The 13,586-nt window shown below is 45.1% G+C and overlaps 1 protein-coding gene across 4 annotated transcripts; it reads right to left on the reverse strand.

The window, feature by feature from the left end:
• Nucleotides 1-205: 205 nt before the first annotated feature.
• Nucleotides 206-7,184, reverse strand: LOC136549495 (uncharacterized). 4 transcript variants are annotated; one of them, XM_066540797.1, is made up of 7 exons: nt 6,969-7,184; nt 3,646-3,831; nt 3,225-3,496; nt 2,409-3,060; nt 2,118-2,317; nt 1,797-2,041; nt 206-1,620 (listed from the first exon to the last, which is right to left on the reverse strand). In XM_066540797.1, exons 3-7 carry the CDS (start codon nt 3,494-3,496, stop codon nt 494-496), a joined length of 2,496 nt encoding a protein of 831 aa, XP_066396894.1. In that variant the 5' UTR covers nt 3,646-3,831; nt 6,969-7,184; the 3' UTR covers nt 206-493. The 4 variants fall into 4 exon arrangements, with proteins under 4 accessions (XP_066396894.1, XP_066396893.1, XP_066396892.1 ...); XM_066540796.1 differs by having other exon boundaries at nt 6,607-7,184; XM_066540795.1 differs by lacking the exon at nt 3,646-3,831.
• Nucleotides 7,185-13,586: the final 6,402 nt, after the last annotated feature.

The raw sequence follows: 13,586 nt of genomic DNA on the forward strand, positions 1-13,586 counted from the left end.
ATCTATCGAGCAAAATTACATGAGCGCACCACAAACTCATGAATTATCTGTTATGGCTTGTTTGGCTACACTTAAGTTCACAACAATCCATATGCATGAGTGCAGCCAAACAAGACCTTAATTTGGTAGGTACCATATGATACGATATGATATTGCTTCAGTTACAAAAAATTCATGAGGTCATTAGGTTTTCAACACTGTGCCAGGCAGTTAAAGCGGAACTTGTCATTGTTGTTGTGACGACAGTTAAGACTGGAATTGTTGTCCTGCATAATTTACACGATCCCGTTATTCATAATGCTTCCTTCCACACTTTGGAAACAGACGCAGCTGCTAGTTGTTTTTTTAAAGCTCAGTTGCTAGTTAATTCAACAATTGAATCATCCAATCTGATCCATATGTTCAGTAGCTCGAAATTTACAAGCCCCTCAAGGCGTTCTAGGTGCATTCAGAAGTGAGGAGGGAGGGCCTAGCCTCCAACACTCATGAAAAGTCATGTCCCAATTGCCCCTTCAGCTAATCTAAGCTTGTCATTGTTTAGTCCATTGGTTGCTTGGCTGGTTTCAGTCTCGGAAGGCTGCATGGCTTGAGTTGCTGAAGTTCCTTCATTGCCAGAAGGTTCTCCCGACTTTCTCTTCTCGCGATCTCTACTGTCCTGACCTGCAGAAACCTCTTTATCGTTAGCAGAAGTTCCTCCTGTCTTCCTACTTTCACGAGCCCGACTGTCCTCTTCTGTGGAGGCCTCTTCATCGTCACCAGAAGCTTCTCCTGACTTATGTTTCTTGCTAGCCAGACTGTCCTGATATATGGAAACATCTTCACTGTCACCAGAAGCGTTCCCTGACTTTCTTTTCTTGCCAGTTGGAATGTCCTGATCCTCATTGTCACCAGCACCAGGCTGGGATTGACTTGCGCACACACCATTCTCAGAGTTGGCTTCCTCAATTTCAGATTCTCTTGGCTTACTCGTTGATTGTGGATCCTGGAAAGCTGGCCTAATTGAAGAACTTCCATTAACAGCGCACAACACTGCATCTAACTGTGTTTTAACAGAAACTGCCACAGCCATTGCATGGTCACTAATTAAAGTGTCACTGGGTGGACAATGAACAAGATTTGCCAATGCCTGGTAATAGTGGAACATGGCCAACGATGGCAGTGCCAATCCCCTGTCACGGCAGACCTTTGCTGACTTTACTACATGTTTGCAAATGTTCCCCTTCCTTGACCAGCTACAATCGCACAACGCAAACTCAGAACCTGGATTCAGTACGACATGGGACTTCTCCTTATTCTTCTGGCTGACAACACTGGCATAATTGCCTTCAATGACAACATTGGAATCTGAAATCTGCATTCCCTGGCACCATGGGTTTGGTCCACTGCTCCACTCACTCCTCCAGTAACGTGAAAAGCTGTTCTTTCCTGAGAATTCATCCAGCCAGTAGTAAGAATGGACCTTTGTACCCAACTTATGAACCAACCAATCAGCACGCCAGTAGACGCTTTTATCTGCCTCATTTAGCAGCCGAAGTTTTAGCAGGTGATGGTAACTCTCTATTGCTGAAGCTACCTGTGCTGTAGCCAATGAGGTGGCCTTTAAGACAGTAATCCATGCCCCTGGAAAATATTTAACAGTCAGCGGTAGAGGATCTGACAGCAATCAAGAAACCTCAACCAAATAACTTCAACACTTTACTTCTTAAGAGAGGGTATAACTAAAAACCATTGGCAAGTACAGTAAAATCCAGAGATGGAAAAGCAAAATATGATAGTAGAAAGGTACATGAACTGACCAAGTCTTGGAAGCCATCTAGCTTCAAAGTAGTCTAGAAACCCAGCACAATCAACAAAATCTTGCAGAAAACCTTCAAATAATTCAACATCACCATTTCCTCTGCATATACTAGATATTGCATCTCCAAGACGTTTGGCCATCGCTGAACGCTTCTCAATGTCTGAACATTTGTTAACCAAATTTTTATGCCAAGCATGCCGGATACGCCATAAACTGATCAGCACAGGGCAATGGAAGACTTCCCTGTTAAACATGTTATATGGTCAGGCAGTGCAGCCCCAGGAAAGAGTAAAATGAAGTTAAAAAGACTATTGACTACCTTATTGTGTGAACGTCTGCCAAGGGATCATCAATAATAAAGCCACCCAATTGCCAAGTAGGATCTTTGGTATGAGCTCGATCATAAAGAGCACCCATCCATTTATGTATTTCACCATGTGCAAAATTGGGGGTTATAATCCACGCAACAGGAATTGCATTTTTGTGCTGGTCGAAAACAAGGATGCTGTGTACAGGATACTGCAAAATGGTGAATGGGAATGCTACAATGAAATGAGTAAATTTTAAACTACTATTGGAACAAATATTAACAAAAGAGTCATTGACAAACCTTTAGCTTGTTTGTTCCAAACTTTGAATCAGAAGCCATTAAACTATGGCTGCCAAACTGAATCATTTGCTGTAGCTGCCAATCTGTCTGGATGCCCAAGACAAAGGTGTCTGTATCTGAAAAATCTTCATAGAAGAACACGTAATCCTGGTTATTTTCAACCCATAAGTCAATACTAATAGTGTCATCATCATCAAGCTCATAAACAGAACGACGTATTTTCCTTTCCAGTCTCCTAACATATCTATGAGTAAGAAGATCATCTCTATTTGATGGACCTCCTTGCTTTTCAACTATTTCAGTATGCCTCTGCATTATGGTCTCCACTGGAATACCAACATAGAGCAAAGACATAACTTGAAGACGCAACTCATCAGATATGTATGGTGCAAACATTGCCTTTGTCCCTACAGCCATCTTGTCCATAGAACCATGGCATGGCATGCCTTTCTTATCTACATGCTTATTATGGTTATATATCACAAGAGCCACAGATGGTTCAACAATCAAGCGCTTCACAATAAAATGGCACACACAGCCCCTCTTTGTATTAGGGCGGCCAGCAGGTGTTTTTCTCTTTTCTGAGATGGGCCTGCTAGGCCGTACATTACCACCCTTCCTATAATCATCTGGACCAAAAGAACACCAATACCTGCACGGAATGGTGCAATCAAGTTCAAAATTATACTCTGAATTTTAACATCTGGCACAAGGAACTGCATTCATATATTCATTTTAAGAGGTGAGACAACTAAACAACCTACAGCCTAGGGTCATGTCTGATGGAAAACATAAGTAATGCTTCAAATTACTTACAGAATATACTCAAGTATCCCATCAACTTTCGGCTTGCAATTCATTGTCGGAGGACGCCTTCTCCGTGCTTCAACGTGAAATCTTGTTGGGCAATCTTTGTTGTTCGACTCTCCTCTGACAAAGTCATTCACCCTAGAATATGGAATCAGCGCAAGCCTATCCATAGAATCCTTCCAGCCCTCCACCATTGACCACGAGATATCTGCTGCTGAGAACTCCAAGGATGGTGGGTTCTGAACTGGAAGAGTCAAAATTTCATCCCACCTAGTCATCTGCATGTACAGCAGTAAACCTCATCACAGACAAGGAATGGTAAAAAAATAAAATAGCCAATCAATACAATGAGACCAGTACCCCCAGCAAGTTTATATATGCCATTTTGGCAAGACTGTTGGACTATGTAAATGATGACAGAACTCACCACGAAAGCACCAAAGTCTTACTAACTTTCCCCTACACCCAACCATCCTGTTGACTGTGCAGCTTGGTTAAACTAGGGCTTCAAACAGGGCGGAGCAGAGCACACGTAATCTCGACTCCTCGCCCCATCAGTTGCGGAGGGTCACAGCAAACGGGTCCAACCTGAATACCTGATCCATGCCTACGCCTGGCCCAAACGATCCACAGTTAGCCGGGGGTCAAACCTCGCCAGTCCACGTACATATACGTCACTGCTGCTTCATAGCCCACGTGCGAATGATCGGATGAAACAGGCAAGGAAGTAAGCTTAACAGCCAAATGAACTATCTTGTCTAATCACCAGCAAGAGGAACCAAAACAGGAATTACAGAGCCTCCACCAAATTAAACAGAGCCTAATTAATTTACATAAAATAGTTAAGAACATGGACAAGCTATCTTAATAAGTAGACAAGGGGAGTAGCGACAGAATTTAGGATCATGTGGCACACGTTGGCCATGAAGTCACTGAAGACTAAACAGATGTTCAAGCATCAGTGTTTCTTGTTGCAAACAAAGATAATATCACCATCAGAAGGCATTTCTTGGTGCATGGGGCATATTAGTATTAGCATGCAGACCAGAGGTCTATTAACAGAGATCTATTAGCAGCAGTAGCTTGATACAGTAGGAGTTTGAGCAACTCAATAACAGATCATTTACAGGATCAACATTTCATCCAACAAATAATTTAGCTAACTTCAAAATGCTACTATGCCACACCACATGTAACCACAAATCATGAGAAGAAAATAACTCATTCAGTAGCCCCTTAACTTTCAGATCAACCTCAAAGGTCGTCACAACACCCAACACCCAACACCAGAAATATGGAACCCATATTCAGCACCACTAACTGAAATTATTTGAACTGAAGCCAAAACTACAGTGCTGCTGCCAGGAGGGTTAAACAAACTATTCCATGCTACCAAATGGCCTTAATCTACATCATCAACCCCCTCCCTCTCTCTCGATTCGGCCCTTGGTTTGTCCCCGCTAGATTTTGGTATTGCCTCCTTTTCCCCAGCTTGGAATATGCAAATGTTTAGTTTTCAATTGGAGCTTGGTCACCGCCTGGCGTCTATGGCGCAGGTGAGGGGATCCGTCAAGCAGACAGTCCAAAGAACGAGCTGGTTCAAGCAGCTACCTTGGAAACAAACAATAGCAAGATCAAGAAGCTGGGGGCAAGCAATGTGAGAACATCGGGTATGAACAAGCTGGTTCAAGCAGCTACATTGGCCATGAAGATGAGATGCTCTGTGAACTAACATAATGCTTTTCAGTGTTATTATAGCTTAACTAGAAGCACTGACGTCTAAAATTCAGTGATGATCACTTCTCTATATGCAGTGTACTTCTACTGATACATCATCAGTAGAAAGATCCATTTCTATTCTGTCAAGGATGACATCAGCAACTACAGGCTACAACTACACACATATAGTATGATTGTACTTTTACTGACACCTGGAACTAAATGTGCAGAGAAAGAAAATGTTCCAGAGAAAAACTCTAGTACATCTTGTCTTGGCTTCACATGCTCCCACAAACTGAGAAACAATCTTAAAGGCCATAGCTGGATGCTTGACTCTAATATTCTACCAAGTATAAGGCAGCAGGCCACAGACTGAAAGAAATAAGTTTGTCAACTCAGTTGAGGAAGAGCAAATGCAGCAGCTTAGTGAGAAATCTATAAAATGTAATTAGAATAAAATATCAAGGAATGACATCATTTGTTCAACAATGAAGATGTGATGAAATGTTTTATCGACTCAAATACAGCTATGACAAGCTGAAACACACTCAAAAACAGTACTTTCTATATTGCACTCTTTTTTCCCACAACAATGGATCTATTAGTAAGGAACAACTAGTTGATTATTGGCTGGCTGAAGGTTTGCCACTAAATGATTGTCTAAAGGGTGATCAGATTAAGCTTAGAATGATTAATCTCTTTCGCAGCCAGTATGGGATTCATGATGTTGACCACCTGAATCTGGATTCCCTGAAGACACCAATGTTCCTCGGTATCACTATTTGTGTATGGCATGTGCTAAATAAACTGAACAAGACTCTGGCAAAGTCAACATACCGCCTGAATCTGAAGTACTGTAGATAAATGCAGTCGATCAAAATCTCTAATCTCAACCACTTGGTGCACTTGGTCAACATGTCGTGCTAATCGGTCTGACATACACAGCTAGCTCCAATTACTGGGGCCGCCACCAATCCTGAGCAAAAATTCAGAATTTTCCAAGCCCACGCCACCTCACAACCTGGGGAACCCTTGTGAGCCCCGATCCGGAGGCCAGGCACCAACAGCACAGAGGGGGGTCGGCGGACACAGTCGCCATGATGAACCAGCAGTGGCAAACCAAACGAGGTAGCACGAGGAAAGGTGCCAGGAGAGAGGGTGTGGGTAGCGACGACGCCGACCTCGCGGATGGCGGGTTGGGGGGAGCGGGGCGCCGCCGCCCAGCTCTGCACCAAGCAGCCTGCTCGTTTCCTATGGCTGCAGCTGCGGCTGTTGCTGCAGCACAGCAGTACTAAGCTACAGTATTTTCACAGTAGTAGAGCTAAATCTGGGGAACGAGCGACAGACAGGTGTGGGTCTTGAGGATGTTGCAGCGCTAGGTTGAACCCAAACCCCTCCCAAATCAACTGGAACCTCGACAATCGCCATCACTCCCAAACTAGCACTACCCAGGACTATGCTTAAGAGCATCTCCAACATATTACTTGACTCATTCCCAATAGTGAAAAACTGCCACATAGGTATTTCCTACCCATTACCAATACCTAAAATTTTTAAGTAACTACTCAAAATCCCTGTATCTCTCCCTCAAATCTAGGAGATGCATCCCCGCTCCCCTATCCGCAGTTTCTTGTGGCGGCAAGACATTTCGAGAGAGAGAGAGGAAGACCTCGATGGTGAACGGCGCCTCACCGACGGTAGTGGCGAGCTCGGTCCCGCGCGCCTCCCCCTCGCGCGAATCTGGATTGAGCCCAGCGCGGCCGGGATAGCTCGGGCGGCGACGGAGGGGACCGCGACCGGGGGCGGCGCCGGCGCCGGCGAGGAGAGCACCTCCGCTGAGCCCGCCTCCACCGGCGGCGCAAATGGGTGGTGATGCTCGGCACTCAGCAGAAGAGGAGAGGAAGATGGGGAAGAGAAGGGGACCAACACGATAGGGCACCAATGATCTCGATTTGGGTCCTCCGTTAACGATCTTCCGCAAAAAACGAAATCTAGGAATGATCCACCAAAGCAAAGCTAGGGACTCCTTACCGTCAAAAGGAGAAGCCAGTCCAGTCGAAGTGGCGGGGGTGGGCGTCACTACGAGAGGAGAGCTGCTTCTAGACCGGCCGCGTGGTCTGCGGCGGCGGCAAGATGTCCACGTGCCGACGTGCGGCGGCGGCCGGAAGAGTAACGGGGAAGGGAAGGGCCGGCTCCGCAGCTGGCGTCCGCTCGAGCGGCAGCGGCGCCTAGCAAAGCCCCCGTTCACCTTTGGGCCTGCTAAGCCACCGCGCAGGACGGACCATGTTGCCATATAGCCCACCATAAGTCGCAGCCCGCAAATAAAAGCCCACCAAGGTCGCAGCCCGTAAATAGCTCTTTTTTCTTTTGACAAGAAGCATACACATATATATATATATATATATATATATATATATATATATATATATATATAGAACTACTATCCTGTAGCTAGCTATAGAATAACTTATTCTGTAGCCACTTTGAGTTACGATAATTACTATGTTATTTTACGAGATTATAGTAACTCCTTACTAAGTGGTTTAATATAACGTTATGGTAAATATCCCTATGTGTTATAGTAACCCAACTATCGTAAATATGTATTTATATTATGGTAAATTAGTATATAAAATTATAGTAAATGGAGGTGGCTACAGAATAACTTATTTTGTAGCCGGCTACTGAATAGTCTCTCCCTATATATATAACTACTATCCTGTAGCTGGCTACAGAATAACTTTTATATATATATATATATATATATATTATAAAAGCAGGTGCACTAGATACGTGTTCATCTAAGGGAGAATTATGTATTTAGCACTAAAATAAATCGGTTTTTTATATTTGGCACTAGAAAATTTGAACTTCCTTATCTAGCATCGAGTTGAAATTTTCTTTCGTAAATAACACTGTGGTCCATTTAGACCAATAACGGCGTCAAGTGGCTAGCAAAATAACATAAATGCCCTTGATTGTAGCAAAAGTCCATGGTGCTAAATAGAAAAAAAATAAATAGACAGGTTGTCAAATAAGAAAATCATAAATATCATAAATATACTTTGAAGTAAAATGTGGATTTTTGATAATTGAAGACTGCAAATAAATAATCAATAAATTTTAAATTGGTAATAGCAGGTACAGATTATGCTCCTCACTCTTCTTTTCATCTTGGCCACAGATCAAGGATGCATGGCTCAAGATGGCTGCTAGTTGAAATACGTAACTTATATTTTCAAGGTATTTATCTTTTAGTTTTCTAAAAGAAAAAGAGAGTATATGTCGTCATCATAACATCATGGCTCAAGAGCAGAGCACACCGTGCATGGCTCAGTCGGCGTTTGACGCCGAGTGATTCAGCACCGGGCCACGCGGCCACGAGCGCGCTCGAGTCGTGTCGCGCCATCTGGCATCGCTATCCTGCTCCACACCAGCGCAGGAGAGGCCATGTTTTGCGCAGCACAACCGCCGCTCGTCCCACGGCCGGAGCCACATGACCGGCGTCGCTTCTAGCTCCAGCGCCATCGCGTCATCTCTGGACAGAGAAGTTGCTCGACGACCTCCTCCTCGCCGAGACGCACGCTGCGCTCGCATGAACGGTCGTGACACATCCAGGCTTGCGCGCGGATCTTGCAGGTGATTATGCAGGAACTTCTCGATCGCCCCCTTCTCTCCGAGGAGCCGCGCGCCCCGTTTCGGGCGCCGGCAGGCGATGCCGCCCCGCGGCCTGTTCACGACGACAAGCCAGGTGGGCTGGCTAGAGCGTCGGTGGGCGAGCTTGCCCCGTCGTGTCCCCCCGCGTCGCGGCCTGGCACTAGCATCGGCGGGCGAGATCGCCCCACCACGCCCCCCGCGCTGCGAGCTGGGGCCAGCGCTGGTGGGCGAGGAACTCCCGGCGCGTCCCCCGTGCCTCGATCTGCCGAGTCCGGCGCGAGAGGCCACCGCGCCTCTGCGAGCTCCCGGGCAGGAGACGAGCCGTCGGCCACGAGCGAATATAGAGGGGCATTTTGGTACTTTCGAAAGAAACATGACAGAGTCAACGTAGTCAACTGATGGATGAATACACTAACAGCCTGTTCGCTTGTTGGTTTCAGCCAGCCCAAATCAGCCAGTCAACAGTGTTTTTCTCTCACAACAAACCAGCACCAGCCAGCCCAAATCAGCCCAGAAACCAACCAGCGAACAGGCGGTAAATGAACAGTAGTGCCATTTATAGAAAATTTTTTTTAACTCGATGTCAAATAAGAAAGTTCAAAATTTTTAGTGCTAAATAAAGAGACTGATTTGTTCCGGTGCCGAATACATGATTCTCCCTTCATCTAATCCTGTATGTGTCACCACGAAGGAGAAAGCAAAACACGCGTCGCAGCACAGGTCTGAGGAGACGTCGTCGCCGCCGCCGCCGCCGCCGCCGCCGTGAAGCAGGTCACCGTACGTAGATCGGCGTGCAATACGCCGGGATGGAAGGGCCTCGCTTATAGCTTAGGTTAAGGAGGGCCCATGAACCTTCCATGGTGGACATCTCCGACGAGGAATGATCTAGATGGAGCTTGACGCCAGAGTGTAGAAAATAGGCTCGATGGAGACCCGTGGTGGCCGGTGACGAACTGCAAAGGTGACGACGACGAACAACTCGACGATGATGCAGGTCTTGAAAAGCTTGACAGAGCATAGCTGCAGGACGACGGACGGCGACGTAGAACCGCGGCAGGGCGAAAAGCCGAAGTTGAGCACCACCGCGGCAGAGCGGCATAGGCCAGACCGCCGATGAGACTTCCTCCCTTCACCTCGCAGCACACCCCCGGCAAGAGGGCCACGGCCAGATCTGAAATTGGGGCGAGCGAAGCTGGCCGGAGGAGAAGTGGAAGGATTATTTTATTCCGTACCTGGGGCTTGCCGTTACCGTGAGCTTCAAATTCGGCGGTAGGAGCACCATCGGAGGTGATGGTGCGGGCCACCAAAATCCAAGCGACGGCAGCGGCAACCTCGGTACGGCTTCGGGTAGGAAGCATCCGGAAAACACTCGATGCAAACATAACCTAGGAGAAACTAGTATGTACACAGGAAACCGGAAACTGGGGCCGGCCCACCTCCCTCAAGCTGCCGGCGGAAGCCGGAGGCGAAGAGGAAGGGGGCCGGAGGGGACGAGCTAGAAGGGGATCAGAGGAGGAGAAAAACCGGCATTCGCCTACTACTCACTACCGGAGCTGTGCTTCTTTGATAGCCCGTAAATAGCTTTGGTTGGTGCGATTCATTTCGGCTAACAGTGGCACCGGCACTTGCAAAGTCTATATTTATTTATAGAGTTAAATGCACCGGAGGTTTATTAATTTTTAGGTGTTGCGATTCATGTCCATCAATTTTTAAATTATATTTTTAATCATTAATTTTTGGTGATATGTCATCTTGGTCCATCAACTTTTAAACTGTATTTTTAGGTCTATTAATTTTTGATGGTGTGTCATCTAGGTCCATCAACTTTAATTTATTTTTGGATCTCTAAACTTTTTAACTGGTTCACCGTAGGTCCATACCCCTTTGTTTAGCAAATAGATCTAACATGGCACGCCAAAAAAGCTGCCACCATGAAGTACAGGACGAGATCACCATCCGAAGATAATCTTCAATACGAAGAACCTGATAGGATCACCATCTAGGGTTTTTCGAGCGGTAGCTCGACGGGGAATAAACTCTACAATAAAATTCAGTCTAATCTACCATGTACAAAGTCGAAGGCCACAGGTATAGGCACGCAGGCCACCTGACCCAAATAAAACTCGGACTCCACCAGCCTAACTAGGACCGATTGACCCTGAGTCCCTGATTCGGCTTACATGCATGGCACGTCCAAACGCAGCCACCAATTTAATTCACGGACATAGGTGCACAGGCACTAAAAGCTAGATGCTAGATTAAAGATCGTGTATCACAATTGGATAGAAAACTAATGCATGAAAATAATAAAATACTATAGCAAGGATGCTAATCACGTTGGAAAAAATCCATTGATGATCTCCACCTCTTGAGAATTAGTACCGATGTATTTTGTTGGTTTTATTTTTTTCTCCTTTCCACGCAATAATAAGGCACCTCTATAAAATATCTTTGATGATAGTCCAGCAGTTGTAAATTTCTCCATGTCCACAATATATTTATCCTTAAAAATAATAGTCCCAAATTTAAGACTAGAGGATATTAACGAATTACCAGCTGCTACATTTGAATTATTGCTAGACAAGTCTCTATGAATATATGGAGGAGCTATGGACTCATCACCTACTCTACAGTGGCAGCTTATTTGACGTGCCATGTCAGATCTATTCGCTAAACGAAGGGGTATGAACCTACGGCGAACCAGTTAAAAAGTTTAGGATAAAAAATGCAATTTGAAAGTTGATGGACCTAAATGACACCAGCAAAAGTTAATGGACCCAAAAATGCAGTTTAAAAGTTGATGGACCTAAATGACACACCACCAAAAGTTAATGACCAAAAAATGCAGTTTAAAAGTTGATGGACCTAGATGACACACCACCAAAAATTAATGGACCTACGGTGCATTTAACTCTTCGGCCCGTTCGGCTACTCCACTTGTTGCTGGTACGGGCTGAATTCGGTTGATGGTTAAGGCCTTTTCAGCCCAGGCGTTCGGCTGGTATACACGCCTCCGACGGCACCGTGTCATTTCCCTCTCTCCCATTCGCTCGCCCGCTAGGGTTCCAGTCCTTGCGGCGCTGCGCGTCTCCGCCCGTCGCTCCCCGCCACCCCCAACGCCTCCACCTCCCGAACCGGACACCCTCCGGCCGTCAATCGACCGCAAACGCCAGGATCCACGCTGCCCCCCTTCGACCCGTCGCCTGTCCCCGCCATCGATCCGTCGTCGATTGGCAGCGCCGCCTGTTTGTCCGAGGTATTTCATCGCCGTCGTTGCCTTTTCCGTCCCTCCCCCCTTCGGATCTGGCCGTAAAAGACCTCTGATATCCCACTTTCGTTTCAATAGGATCCTTGCGTGTCTGGGATCCGGCCGATTTGAAGTCTGATCTGGTTGTTCACGTCCTCGTCGCCTCATTTGACCCGTCATCGACCGTCGATTTCGCCAGATCCGGTACGTAACCGTTTTAAGCGCACCCTTCCCGCTGTTCTTACGACTCCGGTTAGTCTAGGTTTAGATTTGTTTGCAATCGTCGTCCCTAATTGCTACTACACTTCTTAGTTGCTCACAATCCCCCCTGCGTTGTCCTATCACTAGTAGAGAAACTAGCTGTACTCTCGGTTCTCAACCCCCTTCAGTCCTGGTTTTGGAATCGGGAGCACGAATCCGGGACTAAAGGGCCCCTCCTTTAGTCCCAGTTTCGCGCCCGAGACTAAAGGTCCACCTTTAGTCCCGGTTGGTAATACCAAGCGGGGCTAAAGAGGCCTCCCAACCTGGCCACGTGGGCCGGCCCTTTAGTCCCGGTTGGTATTATCAACCGGGACTAAAGGTTTTCTTTTTTTTTCTTTTTTTGTTTCTATTTTCAATTGATGACCTGTTTTGGTTTTCGAATAGGTTTTCGAATACGCATTCTACGCTGCTAATAATATACGTATTCTACACATTTATAATGTTCGAACATTTTGTACAAACTAAAGTATGAAACTAACGTATATATTACATGCATATATATATATATATATTGTACGTTATTTTATGTACATATAATTTGTGTGTGTGTGTGTATATATATATTACAAATAAAGTTTGCATTGTATATTCTATCATATCCTTGGGATAACAAATTCACTCCATCTGGTTTGGCTTCCATGTTTCGTTCACGTCATTGTAGAATTCGCCGATGGGGTTTTGGATCTGGTCATTAAGAAATTTTACTATGGTCTCTTGAATTGCTTTCAGTTGGTCACGTCGTATGACTTTTTCCTTCAACCATAGAGTCTTCAATAAAAGTTAAAGGAAAAGTATTAATATATATATATATATATGTGTGTGTGTGTGTGTGTTGGTCACGTGATTACTTATATATATGAGCAATAAAAGAAATTGTGAATATATGAATATATTTATATAACGTACTTTGAGATTCTCTTCAGGAGTTCTTTTTGAGTACGCCATGATGAACTCACAAACATAGTATCCACAGTAGTTGTTCCCCTGTTCTTGCCTCAGAACTCACTTTTATGAGAAAAAAGATCCGGTAAATTGAAAGCATGCATGGTGTTAATTGAATTATATATATAAATGTAGCTAGTACTTACTTTGTGTGCGATTACATCCAGTGGCGCTTTGCAATGTTTCATGTGGTGTTCCTCAATGAAACTTTTCCAAACACTGCGCTCAATAAAATAAAAAATTAATTTGGCCTTTAATAATTGTTGCAGTTAAGAGATCGGGGTATATATAGTTGCTAGAGAGACTAAATTACCCTTGGATAATATATATCATGTCTTGGTACTCTGTTTGCTCTTTTCTTAACAAGTCTAAGATGCTCAACCGACTATTGGTCATATCGATGACCATCAATATCTAGTGATTGCTGCATATGTTTTTATACACAAATATGATCGACATTAACTAGAGTCAACATATATATGGGAGATAGCTTAGCTAGTAAGCAAATAATTGAACAAATATCCATATGATCGACATTAATT

This window comes from Miscanthus floridulus, chromosome 4, assembly GCF_019320115.1.
Source record: "Miscanthus floridulus cultivar M001 chromosome 4, ASM1932011v1, whole genome shotgun sequence".
In the NCBI taxonomy this organism is placed as follows: Eukaryota; Viridiplantae; Streptophyta; class Magnoliopsida; order Poales; family Poaceae; genus Miscanthus; species Miscanthus floridulus.